Below are 15,517 nucleotides of genomic sequence, written 5' to 3'. Positions count from 1 at the left end.
AGGTTTCCTCCGATCCTCTCCCTCCGTCGGTTTCTGGGCCTGGTTCGGCGGTTGTCCCTTCTTCCCCCTCGCGGTCTTTGGCGCCTAGTGCAGAGGCCTCAGGCTTGGCTTCGGGGGGGGGGGGGGGGCGTTGGGAATTTGGCGCAAATGGTGGCCATTTTAAATCCAGCTCCGATTTCTCCTTCGGGTGTCCCGTCTGCTTTGCGCAGCTCAGCGTCCTTAGGTGAACCTGACTCAGGGACTATGGTGCAGTCTGCAGGCACTCAGGCAGGGGGGTTTCCTCCTGAGTTGGTTCTGCAGATGTACCAGGCTTTTCTCATGCAGAGGGACACTTCAGGAGCAGGGGTGTCAGGGGATCCTGTTAAATCTGTTCTCCCTCCTAAGAGGCCTAGGGATTGGGATCCACAATTAGATATTTTTTCAAATCAGGATCAAGAAATGCCCCTTTTAGAGGAGGACGAGGACCCAGCGGAGCATTCTTGGGAGGATCCTTCCTCTTTAGATCCAGATGCTGTGCCTTTGTCACAGGGGGAGGATCCCTCTGTGGCTAGAGTGTTCCATAAGGAGGACTTACAGGACCTCATTTCTATGGTATCTTCTACTTTGCATTTTGAGGATCCACTCCCTGCCTCTGAGGTACGGAAGGTTCATGTGTTGGTTAAGGGATCTAGAGCTTCCAGTAGAACTTTCCCTATGCATCAGGATATTTGGGAGGTTATTAAAGCACAATGGGAGGTCCCAGATGCGGCTTTTCGTCCCACCAGATCTATGAATCGCCTTTACCCTGTCCCGGAGACAGATAGAGCTCAGCTTAAGCTTCCCATGGTGGATGCTGTGGTTTCGGCTGTTACTAAGTGAAACACGGTCCCTGTAGATGGAAGAACGGCGCTGCGGGATGCTCAGGACAGGAGGGTAGACACTCTTCTAAAGAATAGTTTTGATGTTTCTTCTCTGGCAGTACAGGCGGCCATTTGTGGTTCTCTGGTGGCCAGAGCTTGTTTTCGTTGGGCGGGAAGAGTTTTGGATCAATCTTCTGATGATCTAGGAGCTATTGATGTAGAAGTGGCTAAGATTGAGACGGGCTCTGCTTTTCTAGCCGATGCTCTGTATGATCGGTTGAGGGCTTCTTCTAAGTCCTTGGCCTTGGGTGTCGCAGAGTTCATTCCCTAGGGGATTTTAAAGTTCCTCTCCTCCCAGAAGATAGGCCTCGTCTGGCCAGTCAGGGTGCTCTGTTTGGTCGGGGTCGAATGCGCTCTTTCCGTAGATTTCAAATTGATAGGGGTCCTCAGACTCAGAGATCTCGGTTTTTCAACAGGATTCAATCCTTTCGCGGTTACCGTAGAGGAGGTAGACTCAGGCGCGAGTTTTTGCTCCGCATCGCGTGCTTACCAATGACGGTGCGAGGGGCTCTCCTCTGGTTCCCGTAGGAGCTCGACTAGCTCAGTTCTATCAGAGGTGGGCCCAGATTACTTCAGATCAGTGGGTCCTGGAAATTGTTTGAGAAGGTTATGCCTTAGAATTCATGAGTACTATTTCGGACGCCTTTTCTGGAGTCTCCCTGTTGTTCTCGTCTCAAAGCGGAGGCGGTTCGGGAGACTGGACAGAGGCTCTTAGATCTTCAAGCCATTTGTCCTGTCCCTCCTTCGGAGCACAAGCAGGGCTGCTATTCCATTTATTTTGTGGTCCCAAAGAAGGAAGGTTCCTTTCGTCCTATTTTAGACCTCAAAGCTGTCAATTGGGTTCTCAGTCACAAGCTTTCGTATGGAGACCCTTCAGCCCATAATAGTGGCAGTTAGCAAAGGAGAATATCTAACAGCATTAGATCTCTCAGAGGCTTATTCACATATTCCTATTTGTCCAGCTCACCACAGGTTCATGAGATTTGCGGTTCTAGGAAGACATTACCAGTTTCGCGCTTTGCCTTTTGGTCTCGCGACAGCACCACACACATTTTCCAAGGTTATGGTCGTGGTGGCGGCGGCGCTCCGGAAAGAGGGGATCCTCGTTCATCCATACCTAGACGATTGGTTGATAAGGGCGAAGTCTTATCAAGAGAGTTGTCAAGTCACGGAGCGAGTGGTAGTGTTCTTGCAGTCCCTAGGTTGGGTGGTGAATATAGCCAAGAGCTGTTTGGTTCCTTCTCAGTCTCTAGAGTATTTGGGGGTCGGTCACCTTCGATACTGCGAGGGGTCGAGTCTTCCTTCCGCTGGGCAGGATTCTAAAGCTCCAGTCTCAAATACTGAATTTGATGCATCAAAAGGTACTTTGTGCTCGAGATTATCTTCAGGTTCTCGGGTCCATGGCAGCCACGATAGAGGTAGTTCCCTAGGCCAGGGCTCACATGTGGTCTCTTCTGTCCTGGTGGTTTCCTCAAACAGATTCCCTTCTCATGAAGTTTGTCTCTGCGCAACCGGGAACGAATCTCTCTATTTTGGTGGCTATGGATGAAGAATCTCACTGTAGGGATGCCATTGGAGCCTCGGTGGATACCATTAACGACAGATGCCAGTCTCCGAGGCTGGGGAGCTCATTGCCTAGACAAGTGGACCCAGGGTCTCTGGTCTCCACTGGAAGCAGCTCAATCCATCAACTTCTTGGAGACCAGGGCGATTCGGTTAGCTCTGCAGCACTTCGGTTCTCTGGTGGGCAAAGCAGTGCGAGTTCTCTCGGACGACGCCTCGGCAGTGGCCTACATCAACCGCCAGGGAGGAACGAGGTGCCGGCTCTCCTGTGTCGAGAAGCGGAGAGTGTTCTCGCGTGGGCGGAGATTCACCTCAAGGCCATCTCAGCCTCGCATGTAGCAGGAATAGACAACGTTCAAGCAGACTTTCTCAGTCGCCACACTCTCGATCCCGGGGAATGGGCTCTCAGCGATCGGGCGTTTCAGTTGATAGAGCGCTGGGGTCCTCCAGTCCTAGTTCTTTTCGCCTCCAGTCTCAACTCCAAAGTTCCTCGCTTCTTCAGTCGCCGAAGAGATGCAAGTGCGGCAGGGGTAGACACCCTCTTGCAGCAGTGGCCCTCTGGCCTTCTTTACGCATTTCCTCCATGGCAGCTAATAGGTCGTCTCCTGCAGAGGATCGAGGAGCACGGGGGGCCGGTAATTTTGGTTGCACCAGACTGGCCTCGGCGGATCTACTACGTCTGTCCGTGGCGTCTCCTCTTCGTCTTCCGGTGCACAAGTCTTTGCTGGTACAAGGGCCAGTTCCACATTCAGACCCAGCTCGATTTTTGTCTTACGGCTTGGCTCTCGAACAATCCCGTTTAGCTAAGTGGGGTTTTTCAGCGCCAGTGATTTCCACCATGCTTCGGTCTCGTCGGCGCTCCACTTCTCTAAACTATATTCACACGTGGAGAATTTTTGAGGCTTCGTGTGCAGATGCTGGCATTGTCCCTTTTCGGGCGTCCGTGACTCAGATGTTAGATTTTCTACAGCGAGGTTTTGATAAAGGACTGTCTCTTTCTTCTCTGAAGGTGCAGGCGGCAGCTCTTTCCTGTTTCAGAGGTAGGATTTGGGGTAAGTCTTTGACTAGTCTTCCCGATGTAGCCCGTTTTTTGAAGGGGGTTAGCCTTCTTCGTCCACCAGTCAGATCGGTCTTTCCATCTTGGGACCTTAATCTGGTTCTTTCGACTCTAACGAAGCCTCCTTTTGAGCCATTACAAGCATGTTCTCTGAAGGATTTGACGTTTAAGACAGTGTTTTTGGTGGCTATTGCGTCAGCTAGAAGAGTCTTGGAGTTGCAAGCTTTTTCCTGTAGATCTCCATTTCTGCAATTTTCTAAAGAGCGAGTGGTCCTTCGGCCGGTTCCTTCTTTTTTGCCTAAGGTACTGTCTCGTTTTCATATGTCCCAGTCAGTTTTTCTTCCTGTTCTGGGATTGGCCTCTGGAACGCAGGAGCAGCAGAAGTTGCGTACTCTGGATGTTAAGAGAGTTCTTAAACGATATCTCGCAGTTACTGAGGACTTCGTCACTCGGACCGTCTTTTTTTTCTTCTTTTTGCTGGTCGCCGCAAGGGCTTGTCAGCTTCTAAGCCCACATTGTCTTGGTGGATCAAGGAGATGATAGCGTCAACTTATCTCTTGGCTGGCAGACCAGTTCCTGAGGCGCTTAAAGCTCATTCTACACAGGGACAGGCAGCCTCGTGGGCGGAGTGCTTCTTGGTGCCTCCAGTGGAGATCTGTAAGGCTGCGACTTGGTCTTCTCTCCATTCTTTCTCTAAGCATTACAGGCTGGATGTTCAGTGTCGTCAGGAGGCGATCTTTGCTTCACGAGTACTCACAGCGGGTTTGCTGGGGTCCCTCCCTTAGGACTACTGCTTTGTTACGTACCATCAGTCCAATCCTGGGCCGGTCCGGAGAGACGCTAAAGAAGGAGAAATTAGACCTTACCTGCTAATTTGCTTTCCTTTAGTCCCGGACCGGCCCAGGCCCCTCCCGTGTTCTATTTTTTCAGTCGATGTTCAACATTGCTGTGTACAGATATTCAACTGTCGCCTACAGAGCTGTTCTGCAAGTTAGACAGTTAAAGGAAATACATAATGTTCTGCAAGTTAAATGGTTAAACAGTTCATAATGTTATGCAAGTTGAACAGTTAAAGAAATGCATAAGTCTGTACATAATTGGCCATGCCGCAGCTGTGAACCGAGTTGTTGGTGAGCCCAGTGTCACGGCTAAGCCGTAGTTTAAGCACGTTTTTCTTGTGCTTTCTGGCTGCTTGAATTTCTCATTGCACAGAATATAGGTCCTTCTTTTCCTTTCTGCTGTGTTATTCAAATACTGAGGCTAGGGTCACATGACCAGGGCTCTTATTGGCTCTCTAGAGTCAAGAGTTTTTTTTATTTTCAGTCTCCACCTGCTGGTAGGCGTGCACAACCCATCAGTCCAATCCTGGGCTGGTCCGGAGGGACTAAAGGAAAGCAAATTAGCAGGTAATGTCTAATTTCTCCTTCCTCAGCAATCCTCCAGACCATTCAGGACGCTTGGGTTATGCACTCTTACCAGCAGAGGGAGACTGAGAACACTAAAACTTCTTATACAGGTAGCCTGTGCAGACCTTCTACTAACCAGTAAAACAGTAACAAAGCAGAAGAACAAAACACCTCCACCTAAACAAAACCACTGAATCCACACTCAGATCCCCTCCCCTTAAGACGGGGGAATTCAACTGCAGATGGGCACAAACGGTACCACAAACTGCCCTTAGTAAAACTTCCCGGCGAAAACGGCTCTGTCGAGGCCGACTCGGGACGCACAGCCAAAATGGCCGCGTTTCCTGCCGTTGCCGGCCCGGAATGTGCGGTCAAATCGCTGCCCAACACCTCCGCCGACTCGGGAAAGCACGGGGGGCAAGAGCGCTGACAACATAGGCTCCCCACAAAATTTACATTGGCCACCTTTCACTTCAATGCTGTGCTTCGTGCAAAAGTGAGACCTCGCCGGCTTAGACATAATGGCCGCAAACACAATAAAAACAAACAGTTGCTTTGTGCTCTGACAGACTAATAGGCAAAACCGCCTAAGGCAAGAACGCCCTTGAAGACGTTTTATCTCTGGACTGCCACAAGAATGGCCAAAATAGCCGCCTTTTAAAAGCATTTTTTTTTTTTAAACCTCGTTGCTGATGCCTAAACGCCTCAAGTGTACAGAACAAGGTCTGTAGCCGAGGTCAAGCAGTTCTCCAGAGGAAGAGCACAGGGGGAGGGACCTGGCCACCCGGGTGTGCCACCCCACAGGGAACAAGAATCCCCTTAGGACTTACATCCTGTAATAGAGATCCAAGTGTGGGTTCTCTGACATTTACAACCCAACCTAGAAACCCCAAACGGGCCTACCAGACTGAGTACAGGCTGCACACATTTACCCTCTGCTGAGACTGAGAAAATACTGGTTAGTAGAAGGTCTGCACAGGCTACTTGTATAAGAGGTTTTAGTGTTCTCTGTCTCCCTCTGCTGGTAGGAGTGCATAACCCAAGCGTCTTGAACGGTCTGGAGGATCTAGAGGAAAACAAATTAGCAGGTAAAGCCTAATTTCACCATTTTTATATTAAATTGTAGAAAACACCATGTCTTGTCCATGTAGTAGTGGAAGATTCCAAACTGTTTTGAATAAATGTACTCCTCTTTCAACCACATATGAAATAGTATATAGAACTGTTCCAGAGTGTGGTGACATTTGTTCAGTAGGGATAGGAAATGAGAAAATGCAGCCTAAATCTAAAACTGAGGGTTTTTTTTTTTATTGGTTGCTGAAGGCTTATGCTGCAGTTTTAAGGTTTTGTATTGTGTGTACTAATCATTTTCAGTTTAGCAAGTAGTTTTTCTGTTTTGTTAATTAACATTGCCAATTAACTTACAAAAATATATCATTACAAGATCCTAAATGTCAAGTAGAATTCTGTTTTCACTGAAAAACTTATTTATTTTTTTCACAGGATATGATGGTTTTGAAGACTATAGTGGCTATAACAACTATGGCTTTGGAGGTGATGGATTTGATGATAGAATGAGAGATGGAAGAGGTAAGATATTTAGACTGGTTTAGTGGGTTATGAGCGAAAATATGTAGCTATATGTAGCTGTCCTCACTTGGATTCCAGGGCTCTGTCCTTTCCTGGTTCTCTTCCTACCTCTCCCTCCGCACCTTTAGTGTTCACTCTGGTGGATCCTCTTCTACTTCTATCCCTCAGGGTTCTGTTCTTGGTCCCCTCCTCTTTTCTATCTACACTTCTTCCCTTGGTTCATTAATCTCATCCCATGGCTTTTCCTACCATCTCTATGCTGATGACTCCCAAATCTACCTTTCTACCCCTAATATCTCACCTTGCATCCAAACCAAAGTTTCAGCGTGCTTGTCTGACATTGCTGTCTGGATGTCTCAACGCCACCTGAAATTAAATATGACCAAAACCGAGCTTCTCATTTTCCCCCCCAAACCCACCTCCCCGCTCCCCCCGTTTTCTATTTCTGTTGATGGCTCTCTCATTCTCCCTGTCTCCTCAGCTCAAAACCTTGGGGTCATCTTTGACTCTTCTCTCGCCTTCTCTGCTCATATCCAACAGACTGCCAAGACTTGTCGTTTCTTTCTTTACAACATCCGTAAAATCCGCCCCTTTCTTTCCGAGCACTCTACCAAAACCCTCATCCACACCCTTGTCACCTCTAGTTTAGACTACTGCAATCTGCTTCTTGCTGGCCTCCCACTTAGTCACCTCTCCCCTCTCCAGTCGGTTCAAAACTCTGCTGCCCGTCTCGTCTTCCGCCAGGGTCACTTTACTCATACTACCCCTCTCCTCAAGACCCTTCACTGGCTCCCTATCCGTTTTCGCATCCTGTTCAAACTTCTTCTACTAACCTATAAATGTACTCACTCTGCTGCTCCCCAGTATCTCTCCACACTCGTCCTTCCCTACACCCCTTCCCGTGCACTCCGCTCCATGGATAAATCCTTCTTATCTGTTCCCTTCTCCATTACTGCCAACTCCAGACTTCGCGCCTTCTGTCTCGCTGCACCCTACGCCTGGAATAAACTTCCTGAGCTCCTACGTCTTGCCACATTTAAATCTAGACTGAAAGCCCACCTCTTTAACATTGCTTTTGACGTACCACTGTAACCACTCGCCTCCACCTACCCTCCTCTCTTCCTTCCCGTTCACATTAATTGATTTGATTTGCTTACTTTATTTACTTTTTTGTCTATTAGATTGTAAGCTCTTTGAGCAGGGACTGTCTTTCTTCTATGTTTGTGCAGCGCTGCGTACGCCTTGTAGCGCTATAGAAATGCTAAATAGTAGTAGTAGTAGCAGCTATATTCTGTTGCAGGGAAACAGAATTCATCAGTATTTCGCATACTTTTACAACAGCAGTTAATCCATTAATAGTCTTGTATGGCTATATCAAGTTTGATCAGAAGTAAAACATTCTCTTTAGACAAATGGGATTAATCAGATACATAAGTGGCTGATCATCCTGTTGTCCAGAGAGAACATTTGTTACAGGTAAGCAACTTTTTTGTTTTTCAGACACTTGTTTCTCTAACCATATATTTGTGTTTTTTTTTTTTTTTTTTTTTTTAATAGGATTGGGTGGCCAGGGCTATGGTGGTGCAGGAGATGCAGGCTCAGGTTTCCATAGCGGCCACTTCGTTCATATGAGGGGCCTGCCTTTTCGTGCAACAGAAAATGATATTGCTAGTGTAAGTATTCAAAAATTGGTCATTTTGTAATCCATGTTGGATTTAGTGTGAGTTGGAAACCCAAAATTGCCTTCTGTTGTCCAAGCTTTGATTTGTAAGAGATTAAGCTAAAGTTGGCACCATCCACTATAAGGGGAGTAGAGAGCTGCACGGGAACGGGGTTTGCGGGAATCCCGCAGAGGCAGTTCCTGGGGTTGGAAGCAGTTCCGCGGGGTTCCCGCGGGGACAGGCAGTTCCTGCGGGGACGGAGGCAGTTCCTGTGGGCTTCCCGTGGGGACGGAGGTAGTTCCTGTGAGCTTCCCGTGGAAGTGTAAGCTGCACCTACACCAGCCTCTCATCTACCGAATACCAATTTCTTTGAGTGCTGCCTCCTCCTCCTCCTTGCTTTAACAACATAAATGTGGAAAGTCTTCCATTAAGGAGGTGGTAGAGTCACAAATGATGACGGCATTCAAAAAGGCGTGGGATGAACACAGAGGATTTCTAATTAGAAAATGGAAGTTATATAAAAGCTAACCTTAAATGGCTGCATGTGTGTGGATGTGTCAAGTGACGCTTAGATGGCGACTCTGGCTGTGATGAACTAGGGCTGATACGTGGCAGACTTGTATGGTCTGTGTCTCATGCATGACAATCTGGTGTAGGATGGGCTGGAAAGGGCTTAGACAGCAACTTCAGTGACTGGAACATGAGGACAGTGCTGGACAGACTTTTATGGTCTGTGTCCCACAAATGAAAACATGAAACTACAGTGTAGTAAATTTAAAACAAATCGGAGAAAATTTTTCTTCACCCAACGTGTAATTAAACTCTGGAATTCGTTGCCGGAGAAAGTGGTGAAGGCGGTTAGCTTAGCAGAGTTTAAAAAGGGGTTGGACGGTTTCCTAAAGGACAAGTCCATAAACCGCTACTAAACGGACTTGGAAAAATCCAAAATTCCAGGAATAACATGTATAGAATGTTTGTACGTTTGGGAAGCTTGCCAGGTGCCCTTGGCCTGGATTGGCCGCTGTCGTGGACAGGATGCTGGGCTCGATGGACCCTTGGTCTTTTCCCAGTATGGCATTACTTATGTACTTATGTAATAGGCTGGAGTGGGCTTCGATGGCAACTCCAGCAGTTGGAACATAAGGATGGGGCCAGATAGACTTCTGTGGTCTTTGTTCTAGAAACACGAAAGAAAGACCATAATCAAGTATATAATATCACACTCGTTGATTTAATGATGAATTGATCATGAGTGTGACTATTGGGCACAGTGGATGGACCGTTCAGGTCTATTTGCTGTCACTTACTATTTTACTATTAATCCTCTTTGCTCCCAAGCTGGTGCACAGACCTCAGCTCTGACACAGGCATGAGAATCAGATGTCACTTGACCTACTGGCACGTGCATGTGGTGACCTCTCAGCACACACTGCCAGTGAATCAAAGACAAATCTTACACGTGCGCACCAGAGTGTTCCAACTTCAGTTCCTTCCTTGCCTACAGTGCTGTGGCTCAAATCCAGAGAGAGACTGAGGGAGCTGACTGAAATTTTCTTTTATGTACCATTAAATTCTTACGGGGATGGGTTAAATTCTTGCGGGGATGGGTTGAGATGGTTTCAATTTTTGCGGGGATAGGTGGGGAATGGGTAAGATTCCAGTGGGGACGGGCGGGGATGGGTAAGATTCCTGTCCCCGTGCAACTCTCTAAAGGGGAGTGGAGTCAGCTTTTAAGCTGTTTCTCCTGGATGCATCTGCTGGTAGAGGACTTCTCTGGCAGGACTCAAGAAAAGGAAGCTAGTCCAAACTCCCCCTTTAAGCTGCTTATACATAGGGGGGGGGGGGGGGGGGGGGGTTCTTTTTCTTTTTATATTATCGTGAAGAAGAACTAGGGTTTTTTTTTTTTTAAATCAAGTTTGAAGGAAGTGGGCTCCAATATACAAAGGGAACAATCGTCTTTTTCTTGAGACAAGCGACATTCTTTTTGCCTTGAAAATTTATTTTTGTTTTTTTAGGCCAAGTTCTTTGGATTCTTACCAGTACTTGGTCACCAGCCCTAAAGTGGTTCTCCTCTAGTCTTAGATAAGTAATGGAGGAAATCAGAGTGAGATTTTAATATGAGGTGTAAATGAAGTAATTGATATATTGATAGTGATCAGACTGGATGAGTGGTATTAATGATATTTACTGCATTTGGTGAGCAATTTTTGGATGATTTAGTTACCTGTATGTTGTGAAATTTTAAAATCTAGTTTCTCCGAGGACAAGCAGGCTGCTTGTTCTCACTGATGGGTGACGTCCACGGCAGCCCCTCCAATCGGAAACTTCACTAGCGAAGGCCTTTGCTAGTCCTCGCACGCCGATGCGCACCCCGCATGCGCAGCCGTCTTCCCGCCCGAACCGGCTCGTGTTCGTCAGTCTTCTTTTGTCCGCGCTCGGTATGATCGTGTTTGCGCCATTCGCGCCCCTTAAGTTGATACTCGCGCGTCTTTTTGACTTTTCGCTAGTTAAAAAAAATAAAAAAAAATAAAGGGATTTCAGAGAGAGACCTTTTCGGTCTTTCCCCTTCCCGTATTTCCAGTTTTTGCCCCGTTTTGAGGCCTCGGTTCGAGTTTTTTCTCGGGGTAGGCCCTTTTGAGGCCTCGGTTCGAGTTTTTTCTCTCCCTCTTTATGGTGCCTTACCGCAACTACGAGTTTTGATTTCGCCGGCGTGATTTTTCCGCCCATGTCATCGAAGTCTCCCAGCGGCTTCAAGAAGTGCACCCAGTGCGCCCGGGTAATCTCGCTCACTGATAGGCACGCGTCATGTCTTCAGTGTCTGGGGGCTGGGCACCGCCCGCAGGCCTGTAGTCTTTGCGCCCTTCTACAGAAAAGGACTCAGGTAGTGAGATTGGCCCAGTGGAGGGTGTTCTCGGGCTCTTCGTCGACAACAGCACCGGGAGTATCGAGGGCATCGATGTCGTCAGTGTCAAGACCTCCGACCTCGGCATCAACTGCATCGAGGCATCGACCCTCTGCATCGACGGTACCGGGAAGTCGGTGGTACCGGGACCTCCACTAGTGCTGATGTCGTCGGACGGTGGTGCTTCGACTGGAGTGCAGGTGAGGGCTGTCCATTCCCCTGCTGGTGGCGGTGAGCCTTCGGGTGGGTCTCCCCCTACCCTGAGGGCTCCTGCGGTATAGCCCCCCCCCCCCCCAAGACCGACATGCGGCCTCGGCCCCGAGGAAGCGACAGCTGGATTCTATGTCCTCATCGGTACTGGGAAGCTCCGGTGACATGCTTCGTTTGAAAAAGTCAAAGAAGCATCGACACCGGTCCCCTTCCCGCATCAGTACCGAGAGCTCTGGGTCGCCGAGGGAGTCGGCACCCAGTAGGCATCGGCACCGGGAGGACCTCTCACCCTCTGTTCAGGAGGTGTCGATGCGCTCCACCTTGGACAGTCCGGAACAGCCTCCACACCCGGAACAGACTCTGACCTCGACGCCTGCATCGGCTTTTATGTCTTTCTCCACAGCCGCCCTGCACGAGAGTCTCGGGGCCGTTCTTCCAGAGATCCTGGGAGAGCTGTTGCGCCCTTCCCCTCCGGTACCGGGGGTGCTTGCGCCACCGGTACCGTCGAGTGAGGCGCCGGCTGGCCCCTTGCCCGGGGTGAGGTCTCCGACATCGGTGCCGCTTGCGGTACCGACTGCGGTCGCCTCCCAGGAAGGCTCCCCCACGACGTCGGCGGAGGGAGCTTCGCCGGGGCTGACGAGGGAGTCTACCTCTCGACGCTCACGCCGTGGCCGTGTTTCCACGGAGTCGAGCCGGGCACGGCTTCAGACACAGGTTCATGAACTTGTGTGATACCGATGGTGAGGCCTCGTGGGAGGAGGAGGAGGACATCAGATATTTCTCTGACGAGGAGTCTGATGTCTTTCCTTCTGATCCCACTCCCTCCCCTGAGAGGCAGCTTTCTCCTCCCGAGAGTCTGTCTTTTGCGGCCTTTGTCCGGGAGATGTCTACGGCCATCCCCTTCCCGGTGGTCGTGGAGGACGAGCCCAGGGCTGAAATGTTTGAGCTCCTGGACTATCCTTCTCCACCTAAGGAAGCGTCCACAGTACCCATGCATCATGTCCTAAAAAAGACATTGCTGGCGAACTGGACCAAGTCTCTAAGTAATCCCCACATCCCCAAGAAGATCGATTCCCAGTACCGGATCCATGGGTACCCAGAGCTGATGCGCACTCAGTTGCCTCACGACTCTGGTGTTGTGAATCTGGCCCTAAAGAAGGCTAAGAGTTCTAGGGAGCATGCTTCGGCGCCCCCGGGCAAAGACTCTAGAACCTTAGACTCCTTTGGGAGGCAGGCCTACCATTCCTCTATGCTCGTGGCCAAAATCCAGTCTTCCTCATCAACCCTCCAGACCGGTCAAGACGCTTGGGTTATGCTCGCCTACCAGCAGAGGGAGACTGAGAACACAAACTTGAAACTATGTACTTATAACCTGTGCCTAGCCATCTATAGCCAGTATTTTCTCAGTATTTTCTCAGTCTCAGCAGAGGGTAGACAGGCAGCCTGTGCAGCTTGCCCGATCTGGATAGGTTTTTGAGTTAATTTTCAGAGTTTTCCTTTGTTTCTGTGCTATTTCTGGTGGATCCCCTGTGCCTGGAAGACTTTGGTGTGCTAGGGGTTGCGGGTCCGCTGGGGCCCGTCATTGTCCCCTTTGGGGTGTCACACCCGGGTGGCCGGGTCCCTCCCCCGGTCTGGCTCTCCGTTTGGGCAGCTTTGTGCCTCGGCTGCAGTTTGTATACTGCAGCCTTGAGTGCCGAATTGTGTTAGCAGCAGCAAGGCTCAAATGAAAGGCTGCAGTAAAGTTTAAAAAAAAAAAAAAAAAGTCAGACCCAAACGGGTGAGAGCGATTGGAGCTGCACTCCGGAGACTCGGAGCTGTTCAGCAGTGAGTAAGGCGCTGCTTTCCTGCTCGGGTGAGTTTCTTGACTTCTACAATCGGGGCTCTTGTTTGGCGGTCAGCTGGGCTTGCGCTAATGTCAGGGAAACCGCTGAGGTGCCGGTCATGTGCGCGTCGGGGCGTCGACGCGGTGGGGAGCGTTTGCCGGTTTTGTGGGGAACCTAAGCCTCAATCCTCCGTTCCGCCGGTGTTGGCGGCGGAGGTTCCCGCGGCTAGCGTCTCGGAGGTTACGGCGCCTTTGATTAGCGGCCCTGCGGCGGTTCCGATTTTGGCGGGAACCGCCGCCATTTTGGATTCGGCGATACTCGGGCCTGGGAGAATCGGAGGACTGCCGGGCAGCCAATTTCCAGCGCCTTCGGGGGGTGATGCCTCAGGTAGGAGTGGTTTTTCCCCCGGATTTCATTGGAGTTTATATCAGGCTTGGCAGGCAGGGCCGTCCCGAGCGGAGCCCCTTAGCCTTGGAACGGGGGGGGCTGGCGCGAAGAGACCACGTGTAGAGTGGTCTGAGGATTTTGAAGGTTTTTCCCCCCCGGATTCGGAGGGCGACTTTAGCCTCCTAGAAGAGGAGGAGGGGTCGTTGGCTGGATATGATAAGGAGCTTGCGCTGCCTGGGAGGATCCCTCGGTGGTGCGCATTTTTCAGCGAGATGAATTGTCGGATCTTATTGATCAGGTGGCTGCGACGCTCAAATTTGATCCGGCGGCAGCTCCGTTAGAGGCCGGAAAGCAGGATCCGTTGGTTAAGGGGATCAGACGGGTGTCTTGTTCTTTCCCTATGAATGCGGATCTGAGGGAAATGATTACTCAGGAGTGGCAGGCGCCGGAGGCGCCGTGTAAAGTGGCTCGGGCCATGGCTAAGCTTTATCCCCTGCCGCAGGAAGATAGAGATTCGCTCAAGCCCCCAACCGTGGATGCCGTGGTTACGGCAGTGACTAAGGCCACGGCGATTCCGGTGGACGGAGGGGCTGCGTTGCGAGACCCTCAGGACAGGAAATTGGAAACTTTCCTGAAGCGCAGTTTTGATTTGTCGGCCCTGGCGTTACAGGCGTCGGTCTGTGGAGGGCTAGTGGCGCGGGCTTGTTTCCGCTGGGCGGAACGGCTCTTAGATAGCCCGCCAGGGGACAGAGGCTCTTTGACTCAAGATCTGGCTAAGTTGGAGTTGGGTTCCTCCTTTTTGGCGGATGCACTGTATGATTTGTTGCGGACCTCGGCGAAGAACATGTCTCTAGCGGTGGCAGCCCGTCGGGCCCTGTGGTTGCGAGGCTGGATGGCGGATGCTGCGTCCAAGGCCAAGCTGTGTTCGCTCCCATTTAAAGGCTCTTTGCTGTTTGGTGAAGAGTTGGATAAGTTGGTAAGAGGTCTTACTGATGCCAAGGTCCCTCGGCTTCCAGAACTTCGCCCTAAGGCTTCTAGAGGTTCCGCGGGTCGCGGTCGTTTTCAGGAAGCAAAGCGGTATCGGCCGGGTAGGTATTCTGGTGGGACTAGGGGTCGTTTCTTTCAGAGAACTCAGTCCTTTCGCGGTGGCCGTCGTGGAGGGCGAGGTTCCTCTTTGGGAGCGTCCGGTGCGTCCCGTCCTTCTCAATGATGGTTTGGGGGCCCAGTCTCTGGTTCGCGTGGGGGCTCGCTTACGCTTGTTTTACCAGAGGTGGGTCCAGATCACGTCAGACCAGTGGGTGCTGCAGATAATCCGAGACGGGTACGCGCTGGAATTCGACAGGCCTCTGTCCGACTTCTTCCTAGTGTCTCCCTGTCATTCAAGGCGCAAGGCGAGAGCGGTCCGCGATACTCTGTCACGTCTGATAGCTTTAGGGGCTGTAGTCCCTGTTCCTCCAGCAGAGAGAGGAAAGGGATGTTATTCCATATACTTCGTGGTACCCAAAAAAGAGGACGCTTTTCGTCCCATTTTGGATCTCAAGAAGGTCAATGCAGCCCTAAAGGTTCCTTCCTTTCGGATGGAGACGTTACGCTCAGTCATAGTAGCGGTTCAGGAAGGGGAATTTCTGACTTCTCTAGATCTGACGGAAGCTTACTTGCACATTCCCATCCTGGAGGCGCATCAGCGTTTTCTTCGCTTTGTGGTGCTAGGGAGACATTTTCAGTTTTGCGCGCTTCCCTTTGGACTGGCCACCGCTCCTCGCACCTTCTCCAAGGTGATGGTCGTGGTGGCAGCAGCTCTTCGCTTGCAGGGCATTTTGGTGCACCCGTACCTAGACGACTGGTTGATTCGGGCCAAATCAAAGGCGGAGAGCGAGGAGGTCACCGGTCGGGTGGTGTCCTTTTTGCAATCTCTGGGCTGGGTTGTCAATCTGGCCAAGAGTCACCTAGTGCCGTCGCAGTCTCTCGAGTATCTGGGAGTCCGGTTCGACACGAAGAGAGGTCGGGTGTTCTTGACTC

At 50.5% G+C, this 15,517-nt stretch overlaps 1 protein-coding gene across 2 annotated transcripts in view; it reads left to right on the top strand.

Moving 5' to 3' along the window:
- Positions 1 to 15,517, top strand: part of HNRNPH3 (heterogeneous nuclear ribonucleoprotein H3) — a 65,668-nt gene that overhangs the window by 31,413 nt on the left and 18,738 nt on the right. For both annotated transcript variants that reach the window (XM_030189148.1, XM_030189147.1), the window contains exons 6-7: positions 6,429 to 6,515; positions 8,073 to 8,188. In XM_030189148.1, coding sequence (XP_030045008.1) covers positions 6,429 to 6,515; positions 8,073 to 8,188 — 203 coding nt within the window. The remainder of the gene's footprint in view (positions 1 to 6,428; positions 6,516 to 8,072; positions 8,189 to 15,517) is intronic.

The sequence above is a fragment of the Microcaecilia unicolor genome, unplaced genomic scaffold (assembly GCF_901765095.1).
Source record: "Microcaecilia unicolor unplaced genomic scaffold, aMicUni1.1, whole genome shotgun sequence".
NCBI classification, from domain to species: domain Eukaryota; kingdom Metazoa; phylum Chordata; class Amphibia; order Gymnophiona; family Siphonopidae; genus Microcaecilia; species Microcaecilia unicolor.
Note: the sequence above shows the minus strand (reverse complement) of the source record. Positions and strands in the feature narration are given on the sequence as shown.